General features: G+C 45.1%; 2 protein-coding genes across 2 annotated transcripts in view; both read right to left on the bottom strand.

Annotated features, from left to right (window-relative positions):
• LOC130840847 (pleckstrin homology domain-containing family M member 1-like) overlaps positions 1-24856 on the bottom strand; it is a 100144-nt gene that overhangs the window by 26336 nt on the left and 48952 nt on the right.
• On the bottom strand, positions 95-18035 carry LOC130839603 (leucine-rich repeat-containing protein 37B-like). Its single transcript, XM_057713839.1, has 3 exons — positions 17649-18035; positions 1874-3138; positions 95-304 (listed from the first exon to the last, which is right to left on the bottom strand). The coding sequence occupies exons 1-3, from the start codon at positions 17716-17718 to the stop codon at positions 95-97; spliced, it is 1545 nt and encodes a 514-aa protein (XP_057569822.1). The 5' UTR covers positions 17719-18035.

The following is a 24856-nucleotide window of genomic DNA, read 5'->3' as shown; positions in this document are numbered from 1 at the left end:
ACATGGGTTGGGAAGATGAGGAAGGCCCAGGAAGACCTCGAAGAAAGGCTGCCATGTCAGGCAGGATGCAGAGAACAAATGAGGAAAGGGATTCTTACACGGTGGTGAAGATGCTCTTGTAGGTGTTGGGCTGTGGCTCAGGCACTCTGTGGAGCTTCTGCTTGGGGCTGAGACCCACGCAGGACAGCGTCTCATCTTTGCAGGTACAGAGCTCACATACATTGATGTTCGTGATGGCATTCTGTTCTGCTTGCTTCTTTTTTGGGGTATAGTTTACATCAGGAAGACCTGTGGATACTGAAAGCTGAGATGAAGGAAAAAGAACTGTCTCAGATGGACTTGGTTGCTGAGAAATGGTACCTCCCAGGTCCACAGGTGGAACTGTGACTTGAGGCAGGGTTGGCTGTGCAAGCGTCACCTCAGGGTGTTTGGGAGGTGGGGCTGGAGTTTGCAGCACGGCTGTAGAATATCCAGACTCCATAGCAGGCTCTGAAGTTATGGTAAGTCCCAGGTCCAAAGGTTTCACTGTGACCCTGGGTGATGTTGGAGGCTCAGCATGAGCCTGATCTGGTGCTGGAACCAGCACCTCGGGATGCGATGGAGACTGAGCTACAACTGCCTCTGGAGGCTGAGCTTGGGGCTGCCGCGTGGTTGGAGAAGGTTCAGCCTCCATACTGGATTCAGGTGTTAACGTAATTTCCAGGTCCAAAGGTTGAACTGTGACCTCAGTCAAGGTTGGATGTGGAAGCTGAACCTGCTCTGGACTTGCAATTGTCACTTCGGGGGATGCTGCTGGAACTGCACTCTGCTGCAGGACTGTGGAACGTTCAGCCTCTGTGGTAGGCTGGACTGGCAATGGTTCCACCTCTGTAGGGGGCTCTGATGCCTGAGCCTGAAGCTCCTGTTGTGTGGCAGAAGGTACCACCTCCTTAGGGGGCTCAGGAGATATATCTGAGCCCCCCTGGGGAACCGGAGACTCAGCAGGGGCCTCCTGCTGCACTGCGGGATGTTCCACCTCTTCAGTGGGCTCTACACTTAAGACAACTGCCAGATCCAAGGGTTTAACTGTGATATTAGGCAGCACTGGATGTTGAGCTTCACCTGGACTTAGAGGTGAGACTGTCACTTCATTAGGTAGTGAAGGTGGAGCTGCAACATCTGTAGAGGCCTCTGGAGGTTGAGTTGGGGGCTCCTGCTGGACTGGAGAAGGTTCAACATTTTCAGAGGCGGTTGGATGCGGATCTGAAACCTCTTCCTGCACTGACAAAGGTTTCACCTGCTCAGGGGACACTGTGAACTGGGCTGAGGCTTCTTGTTGGGATGGAGAACTTTCAACCTCATTAGTGAATGCTGGAGTTATGGCAAGTGCAAGATCCACAGGTTTAACAGTGACAGTGGGCCGCTGCAGAAGCTGAGCTTCATCCTGACCTAGAGGAGAAACTGTTGTTACGTGATGCTCTGGAGAGAGAACTACCATCTCATTAGAGAGCTCTGGAGTCTGAGCTGGGGTCTCCTCTTGTGCTGAAAGTTTATTAGGTGTAACAGCGTCTATAGATTGGGCTGGCAAAGGTTCAACCTCCTCAGGTGGCTGTGGAGGCAGCGTGGGGGCCTCGTGCTGGGCTGTAGACAATTCTGCACTAATAAGGGGCACTGAGGGCTGAGCTGAAGGCTTGTGCTGAGTTGGAGAAGGTCCCACCTCTGGAGTGGGTCCTGCTGTTATGCTAAGCTCCAAATCTGCAGGTTTGATGGTGATAGTGGATATGTTTGAATGCTGAGCCTGATGGTGACTTGGAGGTGAAACGGTCATTTCATAAGGCTCTGGAGACTGAGCTGGCTGTACCTGTTGAGTTGGAGAAGGTTCCACCTCCCCTGCAGAAGGCTCTGGAGGCTGAGCTGGTTGCTCCTGCAGCATTGCAAAAGGTTCTGTCTCTGCTGGAAACGGAGCTGAGGCTTCCTCCTGAGTTGGAGAAGTTTCAGCTTCTCCAACAGACTCTGCAGGCTGAGCTGGGGTCTCATGCTGGGTTGGAAAGGGTTCAGCTTCCTCACTAAGCTCAGAAGGCTGCGTTGGTTGCCCCTGTTCACTTGGAGAAGGCTCAGCTTCTGCAAGAGGCTCTAGAGGCTGACCTGGGCTCTCCTGCTGGGTTGCAGAAGATTCTGTCTCCTCAGGATGCTCAGGAGGTGAAGTCAGGGACTCCTGCTGAGCTGTAGGAAACTCAGCTTCCGTAGTGGGCTCTGGAGTGATGGTCAGTTCCAAATCCAGAGGTTTAAGTGTGACACTGGGAACGTTTGAATGCGCGTGATGCTGAATGCCAGCTAGGGATGCTGCCTCATCACTCACTGGACTTTCAAGTACATACTCGGTGGGGTATCCTAGAGCTTGAGTCGGGGCCTCTTGATGGAGTAGGGAAGGTTCAAACGCCTGAGGGAGCTCTAGAGGCTGAGACGGAGGCTCCTGCTGGAGTGGAGGTGATTCTACCTCTTCAGTGGGCTCTGCAGTTTCATCCTGGACCTCTGCCTGGGGTGAAAAAGATTCAACCTCCTCGGGGGTCTCTGGATGACGAAGTTGGGCCTCTTGCTGGGATGCAGAAATTTCAGCCTCCTTAGGGGGCTCCAGGGGTTGCTCTGAGTTCCCCAGAAAATCTGTAGGCAGGCTCTCCTCAGGATAAATGGTATCCATACCGGAAGCTACATAATCACCCTGCAACTGTTGTTCTAGACCCTGAGTTTCATTTTCTAATTGGCCTGTACTTCCAACAACAATTTTAGCAAGCTGTCGATGGTGAATGAAATCCTTCTTCAGGTTTGGGGCTGAATCAATGAACTTCGTTGGTTTTGAGCTCTTACTACCTAGAGGAGGAACAAGTATTTCAAATAACTGGTGACCTTCAGCCTGATCTGGACCTATGGTTTTAGTCTTACTTTTGCGTCGAAAAGGCAGAACCAAGGCCTGATTCTGTTCCCAGTCCAGCACTGGAGCCGCTGCTGGGAGCTTTTGCTGCTGGGTTAGCTTGTCATTCAGATCCTGATGTGGAACAGCAAACTGATCTGGCCCTGCGAGCAGCTCTGCAGCTGAATCCGGGTTTGGGTGTGGAACCAAAGTCTCAGTCAACTCGTGATGAGGCAGCGCCAGCATCTGGTCTGGAGAGGAGGACAAGTCATTAAAGCCCCCGGACTCTGCCGGGGGTGTAATCGCATAGGGCGATTCAGGAGGGGGGTCTGAGGAGCGTGGAGACCAAGGTTCAGTCAGCCCCGGGGGGTCGGAGGTCCACTGGACAGGGTCCAGGGCCCACTCCAGAGGCTGAGCTGCCTGGGCCAGAAGCCACAATGGTTGCCACATGAAGACAAGCCATGGGAACCAGAGGCACATTGGGGACATGCTATGCGGAGGCTCCCAGGCACAGCGACCCAGGCCAGTGGGGCACGGGCGCTGCACTCTGAGCAGAAGCCAAAGCATTATGAGAGTTCCGAGACACAGAGGCGCCCCTCCCCTGCCTCACGACCCACCCTTTATTTATGACACCCTTAGTTCCACCACCTTCCTTAGGTTCCAGCGGAGATCCAATCTGAGCAACCAGAGGAAGCCTTTTTCCCAGAGTCACCAGGGTGCAAACCATCCTTCCTCTAGCAAAGGCAACAATTGCCTCCTGCTGGGGCCTCTCCCCAGTCCCCCCTGACCAGCCCTGCACCATGAGGCAGGATTTGGGCAGCCCAGGGGTGGGGGGAGGGGTTGGGAAGGATGTGGAGCTTCTCAAGGAAGCCACAGGGCCTGGCATGCTGGGAAATTCAAAAGTGCTAGTCCAGTTCTGGCAATTTGAACGCTTCCTCCTCAAAGCTCCAGCCTGAAAGACATTCTTCCTCCCCTTGGCCACACCACTGACAAGAAGAGTAGCTGACCTGCAAAGTGAGCACCAGTTAGGGTGGCGGGAGGGCAACATACCTTACAGTTAGTGACTCTAAAATGTTGCCATTTCCTTGAAACTCTCAGTATCTACGTCGGATTATTAATTCACCACTCTATTGTTATCAGTTACCCCTGAATCAGTGATGACTCCAGAATTTCTGTAGCAGGGTTTGGAGCAAGTGAACAATTCATCCTGGGAAAGATAGTTGAAAACCAAGTGAAGGGCCCTTTGCATTAGCATGGACTCCCCCCATCCCACCTTGTCTCAACACAGCCATTAGTCGAGAAAACCTGGCAGTGTCACTTTTCAGAGGTCTGCGCTGTGTGCACACATGGAGACGACACTGAGGATGTTAAAGTTAGCATGTTAAAAAATTTCGAGAAAATTCCTAGCACCCAGTTGATTTTCTTCCATCCTTTTAAGAATCTATTTAATTTTAGTCCTTTTTAACTGTCTGTCACAACCTCTAACATCTACACTCCAAGACACAAAGAGCTTCATCTTATTCCCAGTGTCTAGCACATGATGGTTTTTAAGTGGAATTGATTCCAACATGGGCCTCATGTAAGAACGGGTCTGTTGTTTTTGAATGTGAGTTAGGGATTGTTTTTTTTTTTAATTTGCTTATTTGGCTCCGCTGGGTCTTTGTTTTGGCACACAGGATCTTCGTTGCCACGTGTGGGATCTTTAGTTGTGGTGTTGCAGAAAAAACTGATCCCACGAGAAACCAAGCACAACACTCGGAGAGTTGGAGAACTCAGGTTTATTGAGCCCGCGGACCCAGAAGAGCGAACGCTCCAAAATTCTGGGGCCCCGTTTCAGGGGAGTCTTCTCCTTATATAGGTTAAAACATACAGCTATAATTGGTACAAACCGATTGGCTACAAATTACTATAGGTCAGGGGCAGTTACAGAGCGGGGGAGTTGCCATGGGTTACACACATAGCAGGGGGTCCTAACAGGAACTTGTAGGAGCAGGACATTCCATTCCTATCAGGACTAAGGTCACAATTTGCATTGTCACATTGGTTGCAGGTTGACGTTAATGGTCACTTAACAAGTCTATGTGCAAAGGGTCTCAAACAAAGGCTTGGGGTGGGTGCCTGAGAGCGAGACAGTCTTCCTTTCTCTGATCACACTTAGTAATTCACTTTACTGTTTCACTGAAAGGGGCCAGCAGGCCTTTGCAAGATAGAGGAGAGGAAGCAACTACAAGTATGGGAGTTTCAGTTTCCTCATCAGTGGCATGTGAGCTCTCCGTTGTGGCATGTAGGTGGGATCTAGTTCCCTGACCAGGGATCGAACCTGGGCTCCCTGTGTTGGGAGCACAGAGTCTTAGCCACTGGATCACCTGGGAAGTCCCCGAATTAGGGATTCTTACCTGGGGATGTGCTCCAGCAAAGAGAGAGTAAGGAAAGCAAGAAGAGAAGAGAGCCAGGAAATAGTCCAGCCCAGGAAGCAGGGAGGGGAAGTTCCAGGATAGCAGCTGTGTATCCAGCACTCACTGGAGGACAGAGCCTGGAAGAGAGGCCGCTGCAGGAGGTGGGCACCTACTGCTAAGCCAGAGCCTGGAGGAGAACAGAGGAGGTGAGAATGGCCGACAGAACAGGGAGAGCCCGAGAGGAAATTAAACCCCTGGGGTCACAGGAGGGGAAGCGAATGTAATGAGTACATGATTAAGCTCTACGGTGAATAATATTTACAGTCACAATTCTGTAAACAGTATTTTTTTTTGGCCATGCTGCGCAGCTGGCAGGATCTTTGTTCCCTTACCAGGGATTGAACCGGGGCTTGGCAGTGAAAGCGCTAAGTCCTAACCACTGGACCACCAGGGAATTCCGTGTAAACGCTATGAATTATCTGGAAACAGCGACATAACTAAACCTCAAGAATGGACTGGGGGTAGCGGTGTAAGAGAACTAACTCCTCACTGATGTTACTAGGAATTCAATAGCCAGGGTCTAAAATGGATAAATCAAGAACTAGATGTGCAAAGAGATGTGGAGAAAAGCACCAGAAGATTCAGCTACAACCTGCTCCGTAGAAGTAACCAGGCCCAGTGAGCTGGCTCAGGAAGGTGGGCAAGGAAGTGGCCTGGGGCAGGGAACTGCTGTGGGTCATTGTGTTTCATCACCATTTCATTTCACTTGGTACCATCTGAACTGTAAACTATGCATATGATACAATTTTATTGTTGTTTTTTAGTTCAGTATTTTGTGATTTTTTTTCCCAATAAGAGGTATAATTGACAAATAATTTAAAAATTTAAATCCATTTTTGTCGGGAGCCGTCTGGACAAGCCAATGCTGTGACAAGGTCACCAGGCTCCAAGGAGGACCGCAAAGCGAGAACTCCTTGGAAGGGCATTTCGTGGCAGGAGGATCTCAAGGCGACCTCTCCGCAAGGACAGGCCCCAGACCATCTCCACCCATTTTACATTCTGCTCTTTGTTTCTTTGTAACACTATGCTTACCACCCACTTCCCCTCCCTGTTTCTCTGTCCCCAGGAAAGAACCAGGGTTTGACACATTCTTTCTCTGTGTCTGCCCCACCAAGTCCCCTCCCACCACTCCCTGGTGGAAAAGGGAGGCACCTCAGGCTACTAAATGCTGGAGAAAAGGGTGGGGTGGCTCTTTTTGCAGTGCTTATGATTGCAGCAGGCATAAGTATAGACATAGACATCAGGCCTAGGTATGGGTGCTAAGGGCTATAGTTTGCTTACATATAAGATTAAGAAGCTATTTACATATGCTTACCTCAGAGTCACAAGGTTTGCAAGCCAAACCTGAGGAAAGAAAGAAACTGGTAGATGCTGAGGGAAGATATGCTTTGCCACAAAAGATTTTTTCTGAGATATGTTTACTGTATAAACACACAAAGCTCTGACAATAAAGAGAGATCCTGCATCGCTGACACAGGCCTCCCCGACTCCTCCTTGCGCCCACGCCACTCATCCCTTGGGTACTCCTGGACCCGCTGGAGCTGGACTTCAGCAGGTGGTGCCCGAACAGGGACCCAAAGGGTAAGTATTCTCTTGCAATTGTTGGGGTGGCTAGGACTCCACCTGGGTGCTGCAGACCCCCCTGCAGAGATACGCAGGGTAAGTGAAGGGTGGATAGTTTAAAGTATCAGAACTTGAGACGTTAAAAAGGACCCTATAAGGGAAACATATAAGGCATAATGGGAAAATCAGAATCTAAAGAGAGACAGCTCTTTGTAGATATTATGAAACATATGTTATCAAAAAGAGGAGTTAACGTCTCCAAATCTACTCTTTTATCCGTCTTTTCTTTCGTACAAGAGCAATGCCTCTGGTTTCCGGAAGAGGGCACTGCTAATTCGGAAACCTGGGCTAAGGTGGGAGAGCAACTGACAACTTATTATAAGTTTCATGGGCCGGAAAAGATCCCTGCTGAAACTTTTTCTTTATGGGGGTTGATAAGAGACTCTTTCGATCCCATCCCAGAGGGCGGGAAGGTACCCACCAGTTAGAGGCCTTCCCAGAGCGGGGAGGCACTGTGACAAACTCTGGTGTGAATGTGTGTGTGAGGGAGCTCCCTGCTTCGTCCTCGTTCCAGGGCGATTGTGTGGCTCCACGGCCTTCGTGGCTACGGAGTCCGAGTGGGCCCTAACCTGCGGTTCCGTGGTGACCTCATATGGCTCAGGGTGGTATCTGTCTCTGGGGGACCAGTCCCTCTCTACGAGTCAGGTTCAAGTGGGACTCTATAGCACCCGCCAAAGCTAAGAGGCACCTAAGCTCCCCACGGGCACACAGCCAGGTGGGCACCTGAGTGGCCTTCTCTTCGGAGGGGACACCCACCCTTGTTTGTCTTTGCATCACCGACACGGGGGGGAATTGGTTACTGATTTGATTTAGCAATTGTGCAAGTCCAAACGGCCCTTTTGCCCTAGGGACCTCCACCAAAGTTTTCTTAAAATTTTAAGGCTCACTCTCCCCTTCCGTCAGCTCACTCTTTGAGCCGACTGATTGAGAAATTAGGTTTTCCCCAAAAGACTTGCCCCTTTTGCCAGACAGATCTGCACCTCTCTCTCTAGGTCCCCTGGGCCGGTCCGTGTGGAGCGGTACACTCTGACATGTTCTTGTATACTTTTGGATTCTCATTATGAGGCCGCCTTCCTCTGTCAGCTTTCCTTCATAATCCCCTGATTCTCCAAGGATTTCAGGCTCTTCCCTTAGGCGAGGAGTACGCATACTGCTCCTCCGCCTGCTCGGTGCCCTCGAGAGGGTCCGTCACCCCAGACCCCCCTGGAGCCCCGCCTGAAGTTATTCCTCTGCGAACCCCATTACAAGGGACCGCCTCCTTGCAGCTCCGTCTCCCTGAGACATTTAATGATTAGGGCCATCTTCAGGGAGGCACGTAAATCGTGCTGTCTGGGAATACTGGGCTTTCTAGGCGTGGCGACATCAGCACTACTTAGGTTGTAAGGCCCTAAGACAAGGCCCTTTACGTGTGCACCCCTCTCCTTCCTGGTCAAAGAAAGAAATTACCCTTGTCAACAAAGGGGAGACAAAGTCATCTTAGGAGGAACTTGCTTGTACCTTTGAGAGGTGAATGAATGTCTTATCTGGTCATCTAAAGAATACTTCTCTCTGCTATCCTTTTAAATGCAAATTAAAAAATTAAAATTAAAATAATTTAAAACGACTTGTCAAAGATAAATAGAAATGCTAAGTGTCTTTTCTGCAAATAGTAAAAGGGTTTAGCCATCTAGATAGGTGACCTCGATTTGTTCCATCTGCTAGAAGCCAATTTAAATCCAACCCTTTGTGACTGATGGCGTTCGTGTTGTACCTGACTCAGTACTGAAATTTTAGAATGAGAATTATGAGGCCTCTGTGTTTGTGTGTGTGTTCGTGTGTATCTATGTGTTTGTTGTAGGTGTATGGTATTGCCAAAAGAATTCATAAAAGAGCTCTAAATTGGCTTTAAGAAAAATTAAGTGCTTATGAATACTCAGAAATAGAAAATAGTCTGGCCAGAATGAATTTCAGGTTCATGACACCTGGAAATTTCAGTACTAAACTGATATATGATATTAAAGATGGCTTAAGCTAATTGGTTTGATTACTATAGACATGTTTTAGAGTCATCAACATTAAGCATAATTTTTATATAAATTTTAATTGTGCCTAGTTGTAATATAGGCTAAATAAGGTCTTGTGCCTGTTACAAATTTGTCAGTGTGGAAAGTAGCCTGATGGAAAGAAACTTCTAAGGAAAGAAAATGTAAATGAGATAAGAGCTTTTAGATAAACTCTGTCAAGAAGAGTCATGCTTTAGGAATATCTACCTAAAATAGTCTCTCCAGATCCTGGTAACTTGAAATTCTGGAGTTGCCCTAAATTGAGTGATGAAAGCTTATTGACCAGCTGGATCATTCCCAAATAAAATAAGATACTGAAACATATATTACTGAACATCGGCTTCCTTTTACAGAGAGACAAAAAGATATTTAGGACTATTGATAAATATGCCTGGTGCCACGTTCTGTAAAGAAAGCCAATGTGTTTAGAAAATATCACTGGTATTTCTATTCACCAATGTACAGAATGCTGTCACAAGGGACAGTTCATGGTGGCTTAAGGAAAGCAGGATGTGTGTTTTCAGTAAAGAAAGCCTGAGGAATGGAATTACCTTTTATTAAGGGAAAAGAAAGTAGGTCTGACTTACAGGTGACTGAATGGGAAATAAAGTAATGATACGGAAAGTGATAAGAAGGTTTGTGGAAAGTGGACCCTGAGAAAAGAGTTTTGTGCATGATCAGGATTGACTAAGTTTAGATAAATTTAGTTGAGTAAATTAATTTGGAAAGTAAGCTGGTGCAAAACTTGAATTTGGTTTTTCTCTCTGTTACGAGGACAAGTTTTCTTAAAATGTTGAACTGCCCTTTGATAAAAGATTTTATGTTTCCTTACCTTTTAAGTAATCTGTTCTTGCTACTTTGGCTAAGTGACTGACTATTGTTTCACAGTTACCTGTGAGCCTATCCGATAGAGTGTTCTAAACCTTTTTTTTCCGGTATTTTGGACAAAACTTCCTAAAACAAATTCTGATGAAATCCTTTTGACCCCTAGCTAACTTTGGGATGCTTCAAAGGGCCCCTGAAACATCCCAAAGAGAGATATAAACTAGGTTCATTTGGTACATTAAGTTACATAGGAAGTATTGTCAAATGAATAAATGTTAGATTTTAGTGCATGGTAACTGTTATTAATATAGATATTCTGGAAAGTATATGGAGTTCCTAAAATTCTGATATGTCCCGGTAAAATGTTATCAGTCATAATTCTAGTTATTTTCTTAAAATGTTGTATGACACAACAATAACCAAATTGATTGCCCTTGCAATCAGATTTTAAACACGCCTTCTTAAGCCTTATGTCTTAAGACGCTTCTGGTTTTATTCTGATGCCTTTGCAAAATGCTTCCTCTTCAAGAAGATTTATAAAAAGGACTTTTGGATAAATACAAGTTTCTGACTTTCAGACCATAATGCTGAATGGGGTTTTAAAAAAAAAAAATTGAAGAATCCTAATGAGAAACGTGATGGCTTCATAAGCTGTTAACAAAAGGATGTTACATAGGACTGAGTAAACTGGTGAATATGGTTATAAATTTTATGGTTTCTATCTAAAAATTACTGGTTGAAATCTGTTTTCCAGGTATAAGGAAAACCTTCCCTTCAAACTAATGATTTACAATAATTTGATAGTTTGTACATTTGTAAGCAGGATTGAAACATTTATCTTTTCTCTCTCTGTTCCCTCCAGACATTGAAAACTCTTAGGTTCCCAGCAGCTTTATCAGATAAATTAGAAAGGCTACCTCACTAACAGGTATAGAAAACTCAAGGTATTTTGGGAACCTTGAAAAGGGAGGAATTTACCTACATTTGTTAGGCAAAAATCTGTGATAAGCCCAAGCCCCTGGCACGGCTTTCTTAGCCCTGAAAGGTCTTTTAAAAGTCCAGCCTGAGGCTCCTTATAAAAGTTTCAACAAAGCCAAAAGCCTATATGATCAATTATAGTTCCATAAATTAAATGATGAGGCCAAGTTTCTTTTGAAACCAGACTTATTTTGCAAACAAATTAGCCTTAATCTGGTTATATCAGGTAAAAATGAGGGTAATTTTAGAGAGAAGAAGATTATGTTTCAATAAATATTAAATGCCAGTTTTGCTGATGGAGGTCTGTATTTACTAAGATTCACTCCCTGGAAAGTTCCTTGCTGTTGCGCTAGAGTAATGTAAAATCCAAGAAAGCTTTTAAAAGGACACTCTAAGTTTGTTTCTGAAGCTTATCTCAGTAATCTATCTTTGGGTGATTATGGATACTAAAAGGACATAATTTAAAGGACTAGCTGCAGCTTAGACGGAAGGACACTTATCTAAGGAGAAACTGCACTCACACTAGGACGAGAAGAAGCCGACATCAGAAGTAGACAGCTAGCCCAAGATGCTGGACCTGACTCGTATGAACATTTATAATATTTTCTTGACTTCTTGGACCTTTCAAATGTTTTTCTATCGTGGGCACAATCCTATGCTAATTTTGAAAATCAACCCAGTTGTTGGGTTTGCGGCCAATTACCTATGACTAGTACTTTTGGGTTGCAAGGCTCTAATTGGATGCCCCTTAGGAAGTTTGCTCTAAAAAAAGAAAAAAGAGAGAGAGAAAGAAAAAATTATAGTCCTGTTCGGGGATCCCCTCGCCTGGCCAATTAGTAATACCTGTTCAGATTTCTGCGATTTTCACCCACTGTGAAGCCTTGACCTCTTCAAAACTGGTTTGGCGTGGGAAACTCGTGGCTTAAGTATTTACTTGTAACGCTATTGACGCTACTAGCTATATTATTTGTATTTTGCCTGCTTTTCAAGATTATTGCTTCTCGTATTACCAAATGTGTGACTGACTGCCAACAAAAATGATGATGACTAGGCTACCTGAAGCAGTTGATCAAATATATAGTTCTGTATGTGATCAATGATTGTAATAGTGTACCTCTGGATATGGGAAGATGCAATAAGAGGGAATTTTTCCTGGACCATAACAGATTAGGAATACAGGCAGTCCAGAGAGCTTTGACTTTTGTTACAAAGACCTAGCCCAGTACTGGCACATTGAGTGGCCTATTGGCGAGATCTTCATCAGACCTAGGAATGAGCCTTCCTAGCACCGTGGGACAAAATGGTCATGAAATGCCTCCCAAAGCGTGGTCAAATTGATGACCATGAGGGGCCCCTGTCAACTACAAATTGGAACTTGCCATCTGCCTGTACAAGGACTAAATCACTTTGTGCGGCTGCAGCTACTGACCTTCCACATCCCCTGAAGGGAATTCAGGGTGGAGACCAGAAATGAGGCACTCTGTGCTCTGGAGGATGGGTGGAACAGGTCTTGAGATAGTTAGATGTTTTCAGGAGCTGATGTTATGAGCCCAACCCTTGCCTCTCCCCAGATCTAGAAAAGCACTAAATCCCTACTTGCTGACATCGGGTTGGGCAAAAGATGGGTCCTGGGGCTCCAAACCCCAGTTTCCATGCTTAGCAGAATTATTCGACTTATCTCACTCTCAACAAGTACATACAGCTGAACATGTTAATCAATTATCAAGAAATGTACCTCTTGCCTTAGCTACTCAAGAAATTATTGATAGAAAGTTAGAGGCAAAAGTTGCTGCGCTAGAAGAAGCTGTTCTGCATCTAGGTACTGAACTACAGCCTTAAAAGTTAGATTGGCTTTGAGGTGTCATATCGAATATAGATGGATCTGTGTGACTCCCTTAAAAGCTAATGAATCGTCTTATTCTTGGGACTGCATTCAAAATCATATTCTAGGCATTTGGAATCAATCTGATATTAGTCTAGATTTGACCAGGCTTCATCAAGAAATCCAAGATATAGGTAAGGCCCACTTAGATTATTCAACTGCAGAAGCTGCTAAGTCAGTTTTTGATAGTTTATCCGATTTTGTGTCTCATAAGGGATTCCTCTCCACAATTCTAGGCATAACAGTTGCAATTGTTGTAGTTGCCCTAATCTTGATTAACTCCACAAGGTTTTGTATGGGTGTTAAGGGCAATAGTGTGCTTAGATAAAAGATTAAGAAGTTATTTACATATGTTTACCTTAGAGTCACAAGGTTTGCCAGCCAAAACTGACAAAGGAAAGAAACTGGTAGATGCTGAGGGAAGATATGCTCTGCCACAAAAGATTTTTTCTGAGCTATGTTTACTATATAAACACACAAAGCTCTGACAATAAAGAGAGATCCTGCATAGCTGACACAGGCCTCCCCATCTCCTCCTTGCGCCCAGGCAACTCATCCCTTGGGTACTCCTGGACCCGCCGGAGCTGGACTTCAGCACATTTTTAAAAAGAGAGTGGGAAGGGGACTTCCCTGGCAGTCCAGGGGTTAGGACTGTACACTTCCACTGCAGGGGGCAAGGGCTTGATCCCTGATTCGGGATCTAAGATCCTATATGCCGCATGGTATAGCCAAAAAGAAAAGAGAGGGAGGGAGGAAGAGAGAGAGAGAGGAGAACCAGCTTCCTACTACAGAACCCAGGAGAACACTAGCTATTCCCATGTCGAGAGAGACGGTTGCATTAATACTAGCTTCACGATTTCAATCAAATGCCAAATAAGGATTTATCTGGAGTCCAAACAAGAAAATATTTCACTCCTGTGCTCAGAAGAGCAGTGAAAGGCAGGGACCTGACTGGATTGGAAAGGCGAGAGTTAGCCAGAACTATAATAGTAATAGCTGGCCATCTTCCAGTACCTACTACAGACCAGAAACTGTCCTAACGATATCATCTTATATAATCTGATGTTTTCCCCAATTTACAGATGAGGAACTGAGGCTGAGTGAGTCTGGGGAACTTCCCTGAAGTCAAACACTCTGGAGCCCTCTGCCTGAGGCCAAGAGGCCTCAGGATGTTGTGACTTCTCTTTTCTGAACATCAATAAAATTCAATTTAGAAGTTTCTATCTTCAACGCTGTCTTAAGGGACCAATGAAAAATAATGACACTGTGGCAGCTGTCCTCACTCCACACTTGCTGGGTTGTCCTGGACCCTGCACTGTTTTAGGGAAAGCCCAGCGAAGAGGATGGGATTCAGATCTAAGCATTCCTGGCTCCAAAGCTCACTTGCTCTGCCACTGAACTACGCTTCCTCTCCAACTGGAATGAGAAAGAGCTGGGTGAGAATCCTGCTTCTGCTGTTTATTAGTTGTGTGGCCTTGGGCCCCCAAGTCACTTAACCTCGCTTAAGCCTGTTTTCTTGTTTGTACAGCTGTTAGGGAACCCACTGACCGACACTGCCCACTGTGGCCAGGCCTGATAGTAACCATGTGCATGAGTTCTCTTAGGACAGGAGGTGCTGGTAAGGAACATGGAACTAACAAGCTACCACCACTGGGAAGAATTCGGGAAAGGTCAAAAGGAGAGAGGAGTTTCCAGTCCACGTGTCCTACCAACCTCCCAGAATCCTTCTCGCTGGAATCCATCTTGGCTGAGCGATGCGTGCGCCACCAGGAAGGACCCTGAGTCAGAATGATTGGCCAGAGACAACCTGGAAACCAATCCCATTATCATAAAACCCAAGACTGCGAGCCACGTGGCAGCGCAGTCCTCCTGGGTTCCCTTCCCCTGCTGCTCTCTGCCCGGGCGCCCCTTCCCAGTAAAGTCTCTTGCTTTGTCAGCAGGTGTGTCTCCTCGGACAATTCATTTCCGAGTGTTAGACAAGAGCCCGCTCTTGGACCCTGGAAGGGGCCTCCTTCCTCCAACACTATGGGGCTAGCAAGGGCACCTATCTTCCAGGTGCTTAGGAAGGGCAGATCACAGTTCCAACCTGGCATACAGTAGGAGCTTCTATTTTCCACAAATGTCAAACCCTTACCCCTCGTCTCCTAGGCTGGGGCAGAGATTCTCACATGTTATTATCTTCAGACCCTTCTGTGGCGAGGACAGGGGACAGGAGGGATGATAGGACCCCATCCTACGGGGACTCTTTAGGGTCGATGCGGGGTTCTGTATGTTGGACCTGTCCAGGGAATTCGGATGCCTGCAGTTCTTCTAGCTGGCTTCAAATAACTCTGGGTAGTTGTTAGATCCAGTGCTAGAAATGTAAGCTTTTCAAGACAAGTAGGATGTGAATGGCCTTTACAAATGTTTTGAGCCTTCCCTGCCCTGGCCTCCAACTGTGTCTGTGTATCCTCCCTTTCTCTCTAGCCTAATCTATCTTTATCTTCCCTTTCTTCCTAATACCCTCCCCTGACTCTTCCCTTTTCTTGCTTCCTGGCTTCCTCCCCACCTCTTGGTGCACCCTCCCCTGAGCTCAGTCTGCATTCCTAGCTGCCAGCCATTTCTCTGCCAGTCCTTGCCCTTTCCTCTACTTGACAGGAAGGCTCAGATCAAAAATCACCTCCTCCAGGATGCCTGTCAAGCTCTCTTGTCTATTTCTTTTGTCTAGCACTTTGCAGGTGCCTTTCTTATTGTTCAAATTATGTAGTCGTGTGAGATGCTTTTCCTGGCTGGAGTCTACCTGGTAGACTCATGGTCCATGTGTAAAATCTTTTGAGGAAATGCGCACTCTCCTTCACTCTCCAACCCTCCCATCCCCCCACCTCCCGCCAGGATCCAAGGCTTTATTCAGCTTCGCAAAGGGTTGTAGAGCAAGATGAAGAGAGGAAGACAATCTCACAGACTTTGCACAGAGGCTGAGAAGCCTGGGATGTAAGAGAAGACCAGGAGATGGGGGCACTCCTGAAAAGTCAGCCAATAGACTATTCTGAGGTTGGCGGGGTGGGGGGGGCGGGGTGGATGGTTCCTACAGCTTTTGCAGACAGCAGCCCTGCAAAAATTCATTGGAAATGAAACTGCTAGGTGGTGTTTTGGGGGGTCCTGAAGAACTCCTGTTCTTTATGTCTCAGCACAGAAAGAATTCAGTGAGAGGCAAAGTGATAGATAAGAAGTGCTTGATTAGAATAGGACGCTTGTGAGGCTTACAAACGGGTGGGTAAGAGGGTGCCGTGCCCTGAGAACTTAGTGGGCTACATTTTTATAATCAAAGAAAAAGTAGGGAGGGGGAAAAGACCACCTTCTTCCTCATTCTTGAGTAGAGGTCACGCTTCCATCATTAGTTCCTCTTCTATGTCAGGTGGAGTTTTCTTGTCCCTACGTGGTAAAGCCTGCACTGTCATGGCACTATGGAAAAATTATTTCAGGTCTCAGTACAATGAAGGTCTTTCACTATGAAAAGTCATCTTTCCATAAAGTATTGTTCTTATGTGTGCAGAGAGCATGTCCTAGCAGTTATTAGCTTACTGAGCTCACTGGGCACAGTGTGGGTCTCATTCCACCACTGTTTTATTGTTTGGGGGCATGCCATGCTTCTGTGGCATGGTGTTGTTGCTAAGCAAGCCTGCTCGGTTTTGTGGTTAAGCAAACCTGCTTTCTTGGGTAATTGTTAAACTTACAGGGGTCTCCCATACTTGTTTTTCTGCTTCTAATCCCTTAGTGGGATTAACTGTTTAATCAGCTACTTTGTCCCTTCACCCTGTCCCTATCAGAATAACTGAGGGATGTTACAAGCTCCATTAGCAGGGAGGGTGTGTTTCTGCCAAGCGGGTGAGGCTCTTGCTGTACCAATTATGACCAGAAACACTGTCCTTTTGCCAAGATAACTGGATTTCCCTAGTAGATCTCTTACTTTCCACTTTGTTTAAATTAAGTTTAACACTGAGAACACTTTGCCTCTATGTCCTTAGTTCTAAATCTTCCTGCTCAACCATGAACCCTAGTGAAAGCATTCAGCAGTCAGACTCATCCAGCATAAAGCTGAGGATGGGGTGGTTCTTGTGGGGCCCTATTGAGGCAGGTCAATAACAAACACAGGAAAGGACAAGGCAAACATAGGAAAATGAAGCCCCAGGGAATAAATAACTTATGGCCTCTTTCACAAGATCCCGCCATGGGCAGCGCAAACATCTGGGTCAAAGAGATAAGGAAAAACTAAGGTATGCACTCTGGCTTCTGTACATTGCTTCTGCATAGATAAACATAGCTACAGGCTCCCAAAAGTGCGGGAACTGGTCTATAAAAGGAGAAGCTTTCCTTTGGTTTTGGGCTCAGTCTTTGGATGTGAATCCACTGGGCATGTACTGGTACAATAAACATTGCGTCCTGCATTATAAGCCTCGATGTCCTGCCTACCTCTACCGGTTCCTCCAACACTATACCAAAGTCACAAGACAAAATGCCGGAGTTATCTTGACCCCCCCCCATAGCAATATGTGATTCACGACTTGGGCTAGCCAATAACCCAACCCCATATTAGAGAAGGTCTTCACCACGTAGGACCCTAGCCTGTCACCTAATGACACCTTTTGCCTTATGGTGCACTGACCAATTGATTAATGCCCTTTTCTTCGCAGGCATGTTCCTTGTCTTGGGCTTATAAAAGTTGGCTGTGAGACCATCAGAAGCGTGGCTCTCCCTGGTCTGCCAGGAAGTCGTCCCGCCGTCTTTACAGCGCCCCTCACTAAACCCTGCTCTCTGTTCTCGATAAACGCACTCTCTTGTGAAATGCTTCATGTCTGGAAATTCTTTTCCCAACCCCTGATGGGACCACAACAGTTCTCCCTCCTGGAGAATTACAGAAGGGGCAGACCACAACGCCAACAGCCACTTCTATAAGTGGGAAGAGTCATTGGTGTTACCTGGGTTCGCCTCTTCTTTGGTGTGGAGCCAAAAGACAGCTATTACCAAGGTTGCTCCAGAATCATACATCTGCCCCTCCCTCAAATGGAAACAAATTGCTCTTATCTAAGTTTCAGGAGGAAGCTGTAAAGAGAAAAACAAGAACTGATTAGAACCACCTAGGTTCAAGAAGATTTGACTTCCAATAGACCTTGAGCCTCATTATATGCTCTTTGTAATGAATTATCATGCTAAATGACACACCCACCAGCGCCAGGACAGCTGACAATTGCCACAACAACTGGATAACCCCATATAAGGAATGAAAACGAGTATTGCATCAGTTCTGGGTCCAAACCACACCCCTGTTCTTGGATAACTCATGAATATTCCTCCCTCTCTTTCCAATTCACTCCCTTTTACCTCGAGCCTCTTATATATATGGTTGTCTCCACCTGAATTGGGTTGAGAATTTGATCTGAGAACTAAGTTCCACTTCTGCATTTAGAAACCTTCCTGGTGGAGACCAGGGGTCTCCGGTGGCTAGGACCCCAGAGCAGGTCCAGTCGACCAATTCAGTAACGCAACCAAGTCAAAGACCAAATGCAAGGATTTATTACTTGCAGCAACTACAGAGAACACTGAGGATCTTTCCCAAAACGGCATCTCCCCAAACAGCAACGTTGGGGCAGTTTTCAACTAAGGGTACATGCATATTTCGTGAAGGGGTTTGGGTGGTGTATGCCCCTTCATGAAGGGGCTTCAGCAGAGGGGAACCCAACATAGAATAGGGGCAGAGGTTGACAGAGTCCAGGCTTTAGTTGACGGAAGTCACGAGGGTCAGAAAAGGTCAACATCATCATTCCTTAATTTTCCACCAGTCTGCGGTCTGAGCATGTAGTTACAGCCCTCCGCCTGGGTGGGGGCCCTTAGCTCCTGTAGTACAACTCAAAGACATGTATCAGAGTATTATCTCTCTCCCTTAAGGAGGAACCAGGACTCCTGTTTTTATTGCCCAATTATTGTTTCTTGATTGCTTTTCCTGCATTCCTTTGTTGCTTTAAGGTCACTAATTACTGAGACTTGTTCAAGGGCAAGTATTGTGGCCAGGCTTAGATCAGAAAATGGCTTCTGTATGTCAGAAAACTAGATAGGGTTCTCTTCCTCCTGGGACCCCTTCCCACCCCCCACCCCTCCAATCTGCTTACACTGGGACTTCAACCTTCCAGAGACAGGACGGACACCTTCCCTGGAGAGGCAGACGGAGCACACAACCCCAGCAGAGATCAGTGGAGCTTTTTCCCAAGAATGGGCCTGCCCTCCCCCAAGCCCTGTAAGCCACCCCAAGGTCTCCTGGACCAGCATGTAGGGGTACCTCTCCGCCCCTGGCCCATGCTCAGACCCTAGGCTGTGGATCAAAGCCTGCATGTGTTAAATGTCTGAAGTATGGCAGGACACCCCTGCTACTTTTGACCTTTTGCTCTGATTCCATTTGAAAGAGAAATAGCACTTCTACGGTGGAAAGCAAACTACAAGCCGCTATGAGAATAACTGTTTGAGTATATGCTGCCCCGGAATGATGGCGCATTACAGGAGAATGCCCAGGGGACCTCAAGGCACTCCCTTGGCATAAGCTGTGCGCAAAACATGTACGTTTTTCCTCAGAGCCACCAGGAAGGGAAGAATAGTGTATATTGTTTCCTGCCACACACTGCACTACCAGGGAAGTCCCTTAGCAATTTTTATTATATGGTTTGTGCTTTTTTGTGTCTTATCTAAGAAACCTGTGTCTGAGACCCATTGTCTAATCTAGAATCACAAAGATTTTCTCCTGTTTTCTTCCAGAAGTTGTATAGTTACATTTAGGCCTATGATTCATTTGGAGTTAATTTTCATATGTGGTGTGTGGGAAGGGTCAAATTTCATTTTTTTACATTTTAAAAATCTATTTTTGTAGGGCCCTATTGTGACAATTTATTACACAACCGACAGCACCTTAAATTGTGCCATCCCCCCTGCAATATGGCAAGCTAATAGAAACTTCCCGTTATGGCAAGACTAGTTGAGGGGATTGCATGAGATTAGTATGGGGAAAGGGCCCTGCATTTAGCAGTCTGTTCCAATCATCTTTGTCAGGTCAGCTGACAAGTGACTGTCGTCACCACACTGTCAAATCTGTTGGTCACTGCTCTAGCCTCATCTTCCTCAGCCTCCCACAGCACCTGCCACAATCTCGATCCCTCTCTTGTCAGCTCGATGCCTTCCTCTCTGGGTATTCAAAAGTATTTCCCTATATAGCTACACTACTGTTAATACACAGTACTGAAGAAATTAAATTCCTACACAATAATATTACCTCATAAAGAGTTGCTATGCAGATTTCCCCAATTGTCTCTATTATATAATATTTATTTTAACAGCTCTTTGAGGTGTAATTGACATACAGTAATCTGTGTTCACACACACACACATACACACATACCATGAAGGCATCACCAAAGTCAAAATGTTCATCACCTCAAAATATCAAAATATCGATGTACCATAGACAAGCCAGCATGTGAATGTACTCTGTACTCTTTGGACACTGTAGATTCCTTTAGTTTTCTAAAGTCATGGAAATTGTATTGTTAAAACCGACGAAGCGATGAAAAGAATTTACAAAAATAAGCCATCAGTCTGGACCTGTGTAGGTGAATGAAGGAGAAGCACTTAAAAGTCAGGAAAAAAAGTATACTTCACATTGAGGATTAGCAACCACTGCTGGTTGCTAATGAGGGGAAGAAGGAGGCCGCCACAGATTGGCATCTGAGGGAACTGTTTACCTGAGCTCCAGACACGCCCTCAGCACCTTCATTAACCTGAAGTGAACGGTGTGACATCGGATTTCTGAACCACAAGAGAGCTGTCAACTACAACTGGCACTCGCCATTGGCATTTCCCATCTATCGCTACAAAGATTCAATCATGTGCTGCTGCAGCTTCTGACTGCCAACAGCTCCCTGAAAGGTGTTCAGAGTGGAGAGCTGAAATGAGGCCCTCTGTGCTCTGTGAAAACTGCCAGGACCCCTCTTTAGATAGTTAGATATTTTCAGGAGCCAACTTTACGGGCCCAATTCTTGTATCTCCTCATATCTAGAAAAACACTAAAATCCTTCATGGTGACGACTGCTCCTTGTGACTAGCTGTAACCCGCACGAGACTAGCAGTGACTTCTGTAAACACTATGTGCTTGATTGCATGTTTTTCTTTCACCAAAACCACATATATACTGAGCTTCCCCCCACCTCACTGGAACAGTTTCTCAGAGCTATCTGGGATGCTGTCTCCAGGCTCTTCTTTTGCATCCCAGTCCTCATTTTGCCCCAAATAAAATTAAACTCGAAACTCTCACGTTGTGCATTTTTTTTAAGTCAACACAGGTAAGAGAGTCTTTTCCAAAGCCAGGTGGAGAGGAGGCTCTTTACCTTGAATCTCTAAAATCCTCTTCAGGCCATTGAACATACCCACTATGATTTGCTTGTGTCACAGAGAAATCACAGAATTTTTCAGCTGAAGGGGTCTAAAACCCACATTTCTTATTGAAGACTAGTCAGGAAAGAAAGTACTGCATATAGAATCAGGCTACAGTAATGTATTTTCTTTATACTTTTCACACTACAGCTGAACACAAACAACTTTTTCCATACCTCAAAAGTTCTTATTGGCCACAGATAATTCACTTCAGAGGTACATGCTTTTTGAAAAATAATGTTCTGGGAGACTGGGGAGAGCCCTGTGGTGGGTGTTGACAAATTCTTTCTGCTTCATCATTTAAAAGAAGTGAATAATGGTTGAGGAAGCACCCACACCTCTTGCTCCCTGAAGAATTCTGTGCTAAACTTAGTTCTTTGCAGCTCTGTGTTGCATACACTTGAAGCAGTGTGGAACTCTGCACTTGACCAGGAAATCAGTGTAAATTCAAACATGGCATTTCACGGACCATTCGCATATTGAAGCAGCAGCACTGGGATTCCATGACAATGCTAATTTGAGTGTTTTCACTTGGTGCCTTCGATTGCCCGCGCCAAAGATCAGTACTATGGAAAGCAGAGCATTTGAGGTACATGAGTTAGAAAAGTCTCTTGTCCTCTTTGTATCTTAGTTTCCTCATTTGAAAAACAAAAAATGGATCTCAAGACATACTTTCCAGAATTCATACTGGGCTTACACCCAGCTAACCAATAACTGTATGATGTTTTCACATATAATTTTTTTACATGTATTCATCTTCTATGTCACTTACAACTTATGTAAAAACTGCATTCCATGCCAGGCCTGAAACTTTCCAAAGCTCAGGTCTGTGAGTAAATTGCAACCTAGATTTCTAGAAAAAAAAAAAAAAAAAAGACACAAGCAAAAGAAGACAAATATATGTTCTTTCAGAACATTTATCCTTTGGCAATCATTCTAATTTATATATGATGAAACATAACAGCACTACTCCTTCCATATACTTAAAGAAATCTCGCTGTGGAAGATATCATGATTTATACTTTCATGACTATATATGTCATACATTAGAGAGAAAATAGTAAGTGCTCAATAAATACTTGTGTGACGTCATCTTTATTTCTCTAGAAAAGCAGCACTATTGACGTCTTGGGCTGGATAATTCTTTGTTGTGGGGGGCTCTCCTGTACACTGTTGGATGTTTCGCAGCATCTCTGGCCTCTGTCCACTAGGTGGCAGCAGCATATAGAGGCCTGACTGGCAAAACCACCTCCAGACATTGCCGAATGTCACCTGCATGCAAAATCACCCTGCTTGAGAACCACTGCTCTGTAACGATTCACTCTGATCTGTGTAATACTTCTCACACTAATCTTTGCTAGGGACAAAAAGGATTTGCTACATAATTTTAGTAGTAATTGTAATCGTATTTCAAAATGAGTAACTAATTTTATAAAAACTTGTATAAAAATTCCAAGTATAATGAAGTTACATTTGTTACTTACATAAACTGCAAAAAAGGTAGCGGTTCAAATGTACGTCTTTCAATAGACTGTATTTTATTGCAGGATAAATCTCTAGGAAAAGGAAAAGGAATATATTGCCTCAAGTAGCTACTAGGTATCTAATTAGTAGCAATCACTAGTAGAGGTTAGAATGATAATAATAAATAAGTAGCTCTGGTCTAAACTCCAAATCTTGAGGAATGTTATTTGAACCTTCCAGAGCCCCTAACTCTGCCTTCACCTCTCTTAAGAGTCTCACCCTCATGACCCTCATAAATTAAATATACAAGTTTAGGTCTAGATAGACTTTGGAGGTAATCTTTCCTGAGAGCAGAAGAATTGATTAGATTCCACCTTTTGTGGTCTCATCATAGACTAGGTTATGAACTCAAAGCTTTTATCTCCAAGTGTCATTGTAATTTCTAATATTAAAAGGAATATGCTTATATTTACATGCTTCCCATTTAATTCTGCTTTTCCTAGGCCAATTCAATACCAGAAGAAAGAAAAGATATCTTTCCATACAACCTGAAAGGAAGTTACTCCTCTCATTAATATGCAATTTTAATTAATTCAATATTATACCTTCTATCACATTGACTTTTATTTGAAAATATTCACTCTTTTTTTTTTTTTTTTTTTTTTAGGCGCACAGGCTTAGTTGCTCCATGGCATATGGAATCTTCCCAGGGCAGGGCTCGAACCCGTGTCCCCTGCATTGGCAGGCAGATTCTTTACCACTGCGCCACCTAGGAAGTCCGAAAATATTCACTCTTGACTATAGCTATCTTATTGCCACTGATTCCAGCTTAGTCTCTCATTTCTCCTGGATGGGTAGAACTGTCTTCTGACTGCTGTTTCCACCTCCACTCTCTCCCTTTCTAAGCCACCCTCCACGCAATCTACCAATTAACTCTCCAAAGGTGGTTCCAAACACCAGCATCACTTGTGAACTTACCGAGGACACAAATACTCAGCCCTACTCTGGACCGACTGAATCAGTAACTATGGGGGTGGAGCTTATGGTTTTTTTTTTTTTTTTTTTGGCACACGGGCTTAGTTGCTCCGTGGCATGTGGGACTTTCCTGGAGCTGGGATCAAACCCATGACCTCTGCATTGGCAGGCGGATTCTTAACCACTGCGCCACCTAGGAAGCCCGGAGCTTATGTTTTAACAAGTCTTCCAAGTGACTGTTTCAGAGCACTGCTGTGGTAACATGGTGGCTTGGCATCTTAGCCTCGGCTTGGCCTCCAAAGGCCTAGATAATCTGCCTCTAATCTCCTACTCTCCCTGCTTGTACTCTACAGGTTCTCAAAGTATTTTTTCCTGTGTTTTGCCTTTCTCCCACTTTCCTTTTGCAAGCGTAATCTTCCCAAGATGTCTGTCTGATGATACCCAATGGCCCTTCAAGGTCTTGTTTAAACACCACTGCTCTAGTAACATCTTCCCTGATCCAGTTTGAAGTCTTTTTCTTCCCCTCTTCTGTGCTCCAACACCAACCTACAGCTCTCATTGCCCATATCCATTTCCTTTTTTAAATATAGCTATTTTTGCATCCCATTTATCCCACTTCTTCTGTGCATAAACTCCTTAAAGGATGGACTAGATCACGCACATTGTCTATCATGGTTAAAGCCAACGCTTGGACATAAAGCAAACTCAAATATTTATAAAATCAACAAATATCTGAGGAGGGAACAGAAGGAGGAAAATGACTGTTCTAAAAGAAACAGTTTTATTACTTCATGGTTCCCTCTTCTGTGTCTCTACAGCACTATGTCATTATGGTTTGAGCTTATATGTTTATTTTCCCTGTGGGATCGTGAGTTGCTAAAAGGAATCCTGTCTTACCCATCTTTGTGTTCACAACACTAGGCATAGTGCTTATTAGCATATTCTTTTTAAGCTTTTTTATTGATTGACTATTTTTTTAAAGAATGAGAATACCTATGCTAACATGAAATAATTAGCTTATAAAGTATTTCATAGTAGAAGTAATGACAGGCCTAATCCACTGGCTTCAGTAGTTGCAGCATGCAGGCTCAGTAGTTATGGTGCATGCGACCTAGACTCCATGCACCACAATTACTGAGCCCATGTGCCGCAACTAACGAAGCCCGCGCACCTAGAGCAAGTGCTCTGCAACAAGAGAAGCCACCTCAATGAGAAGCCTGCACACTGAAATGAAAAGCCCCTGCTTGCCACAGCTAGAGAAAGCCCGCGAGTAGCA

Source organism: Hippopotamus amphibius, chromosome 17, assembly GCF_030028045.1.
Source record: "Hippopotamus amphibius kiboko isolate mHipAmp2 chromosome 17, mHipAmp2.hap2, whole genome shotgun sequence".
Lineage (NCBI taxonomy): Eukaryota > Metazoa > Chordata > Mammalia > Artiodactyla > Hippopotamidae > Hippopotamus > Hippopotamus amphibius.
Note: the sequence above shows the minus strand (reverse complement) of the source record. Positions and strands in the feature narration are given on the sequence as shown.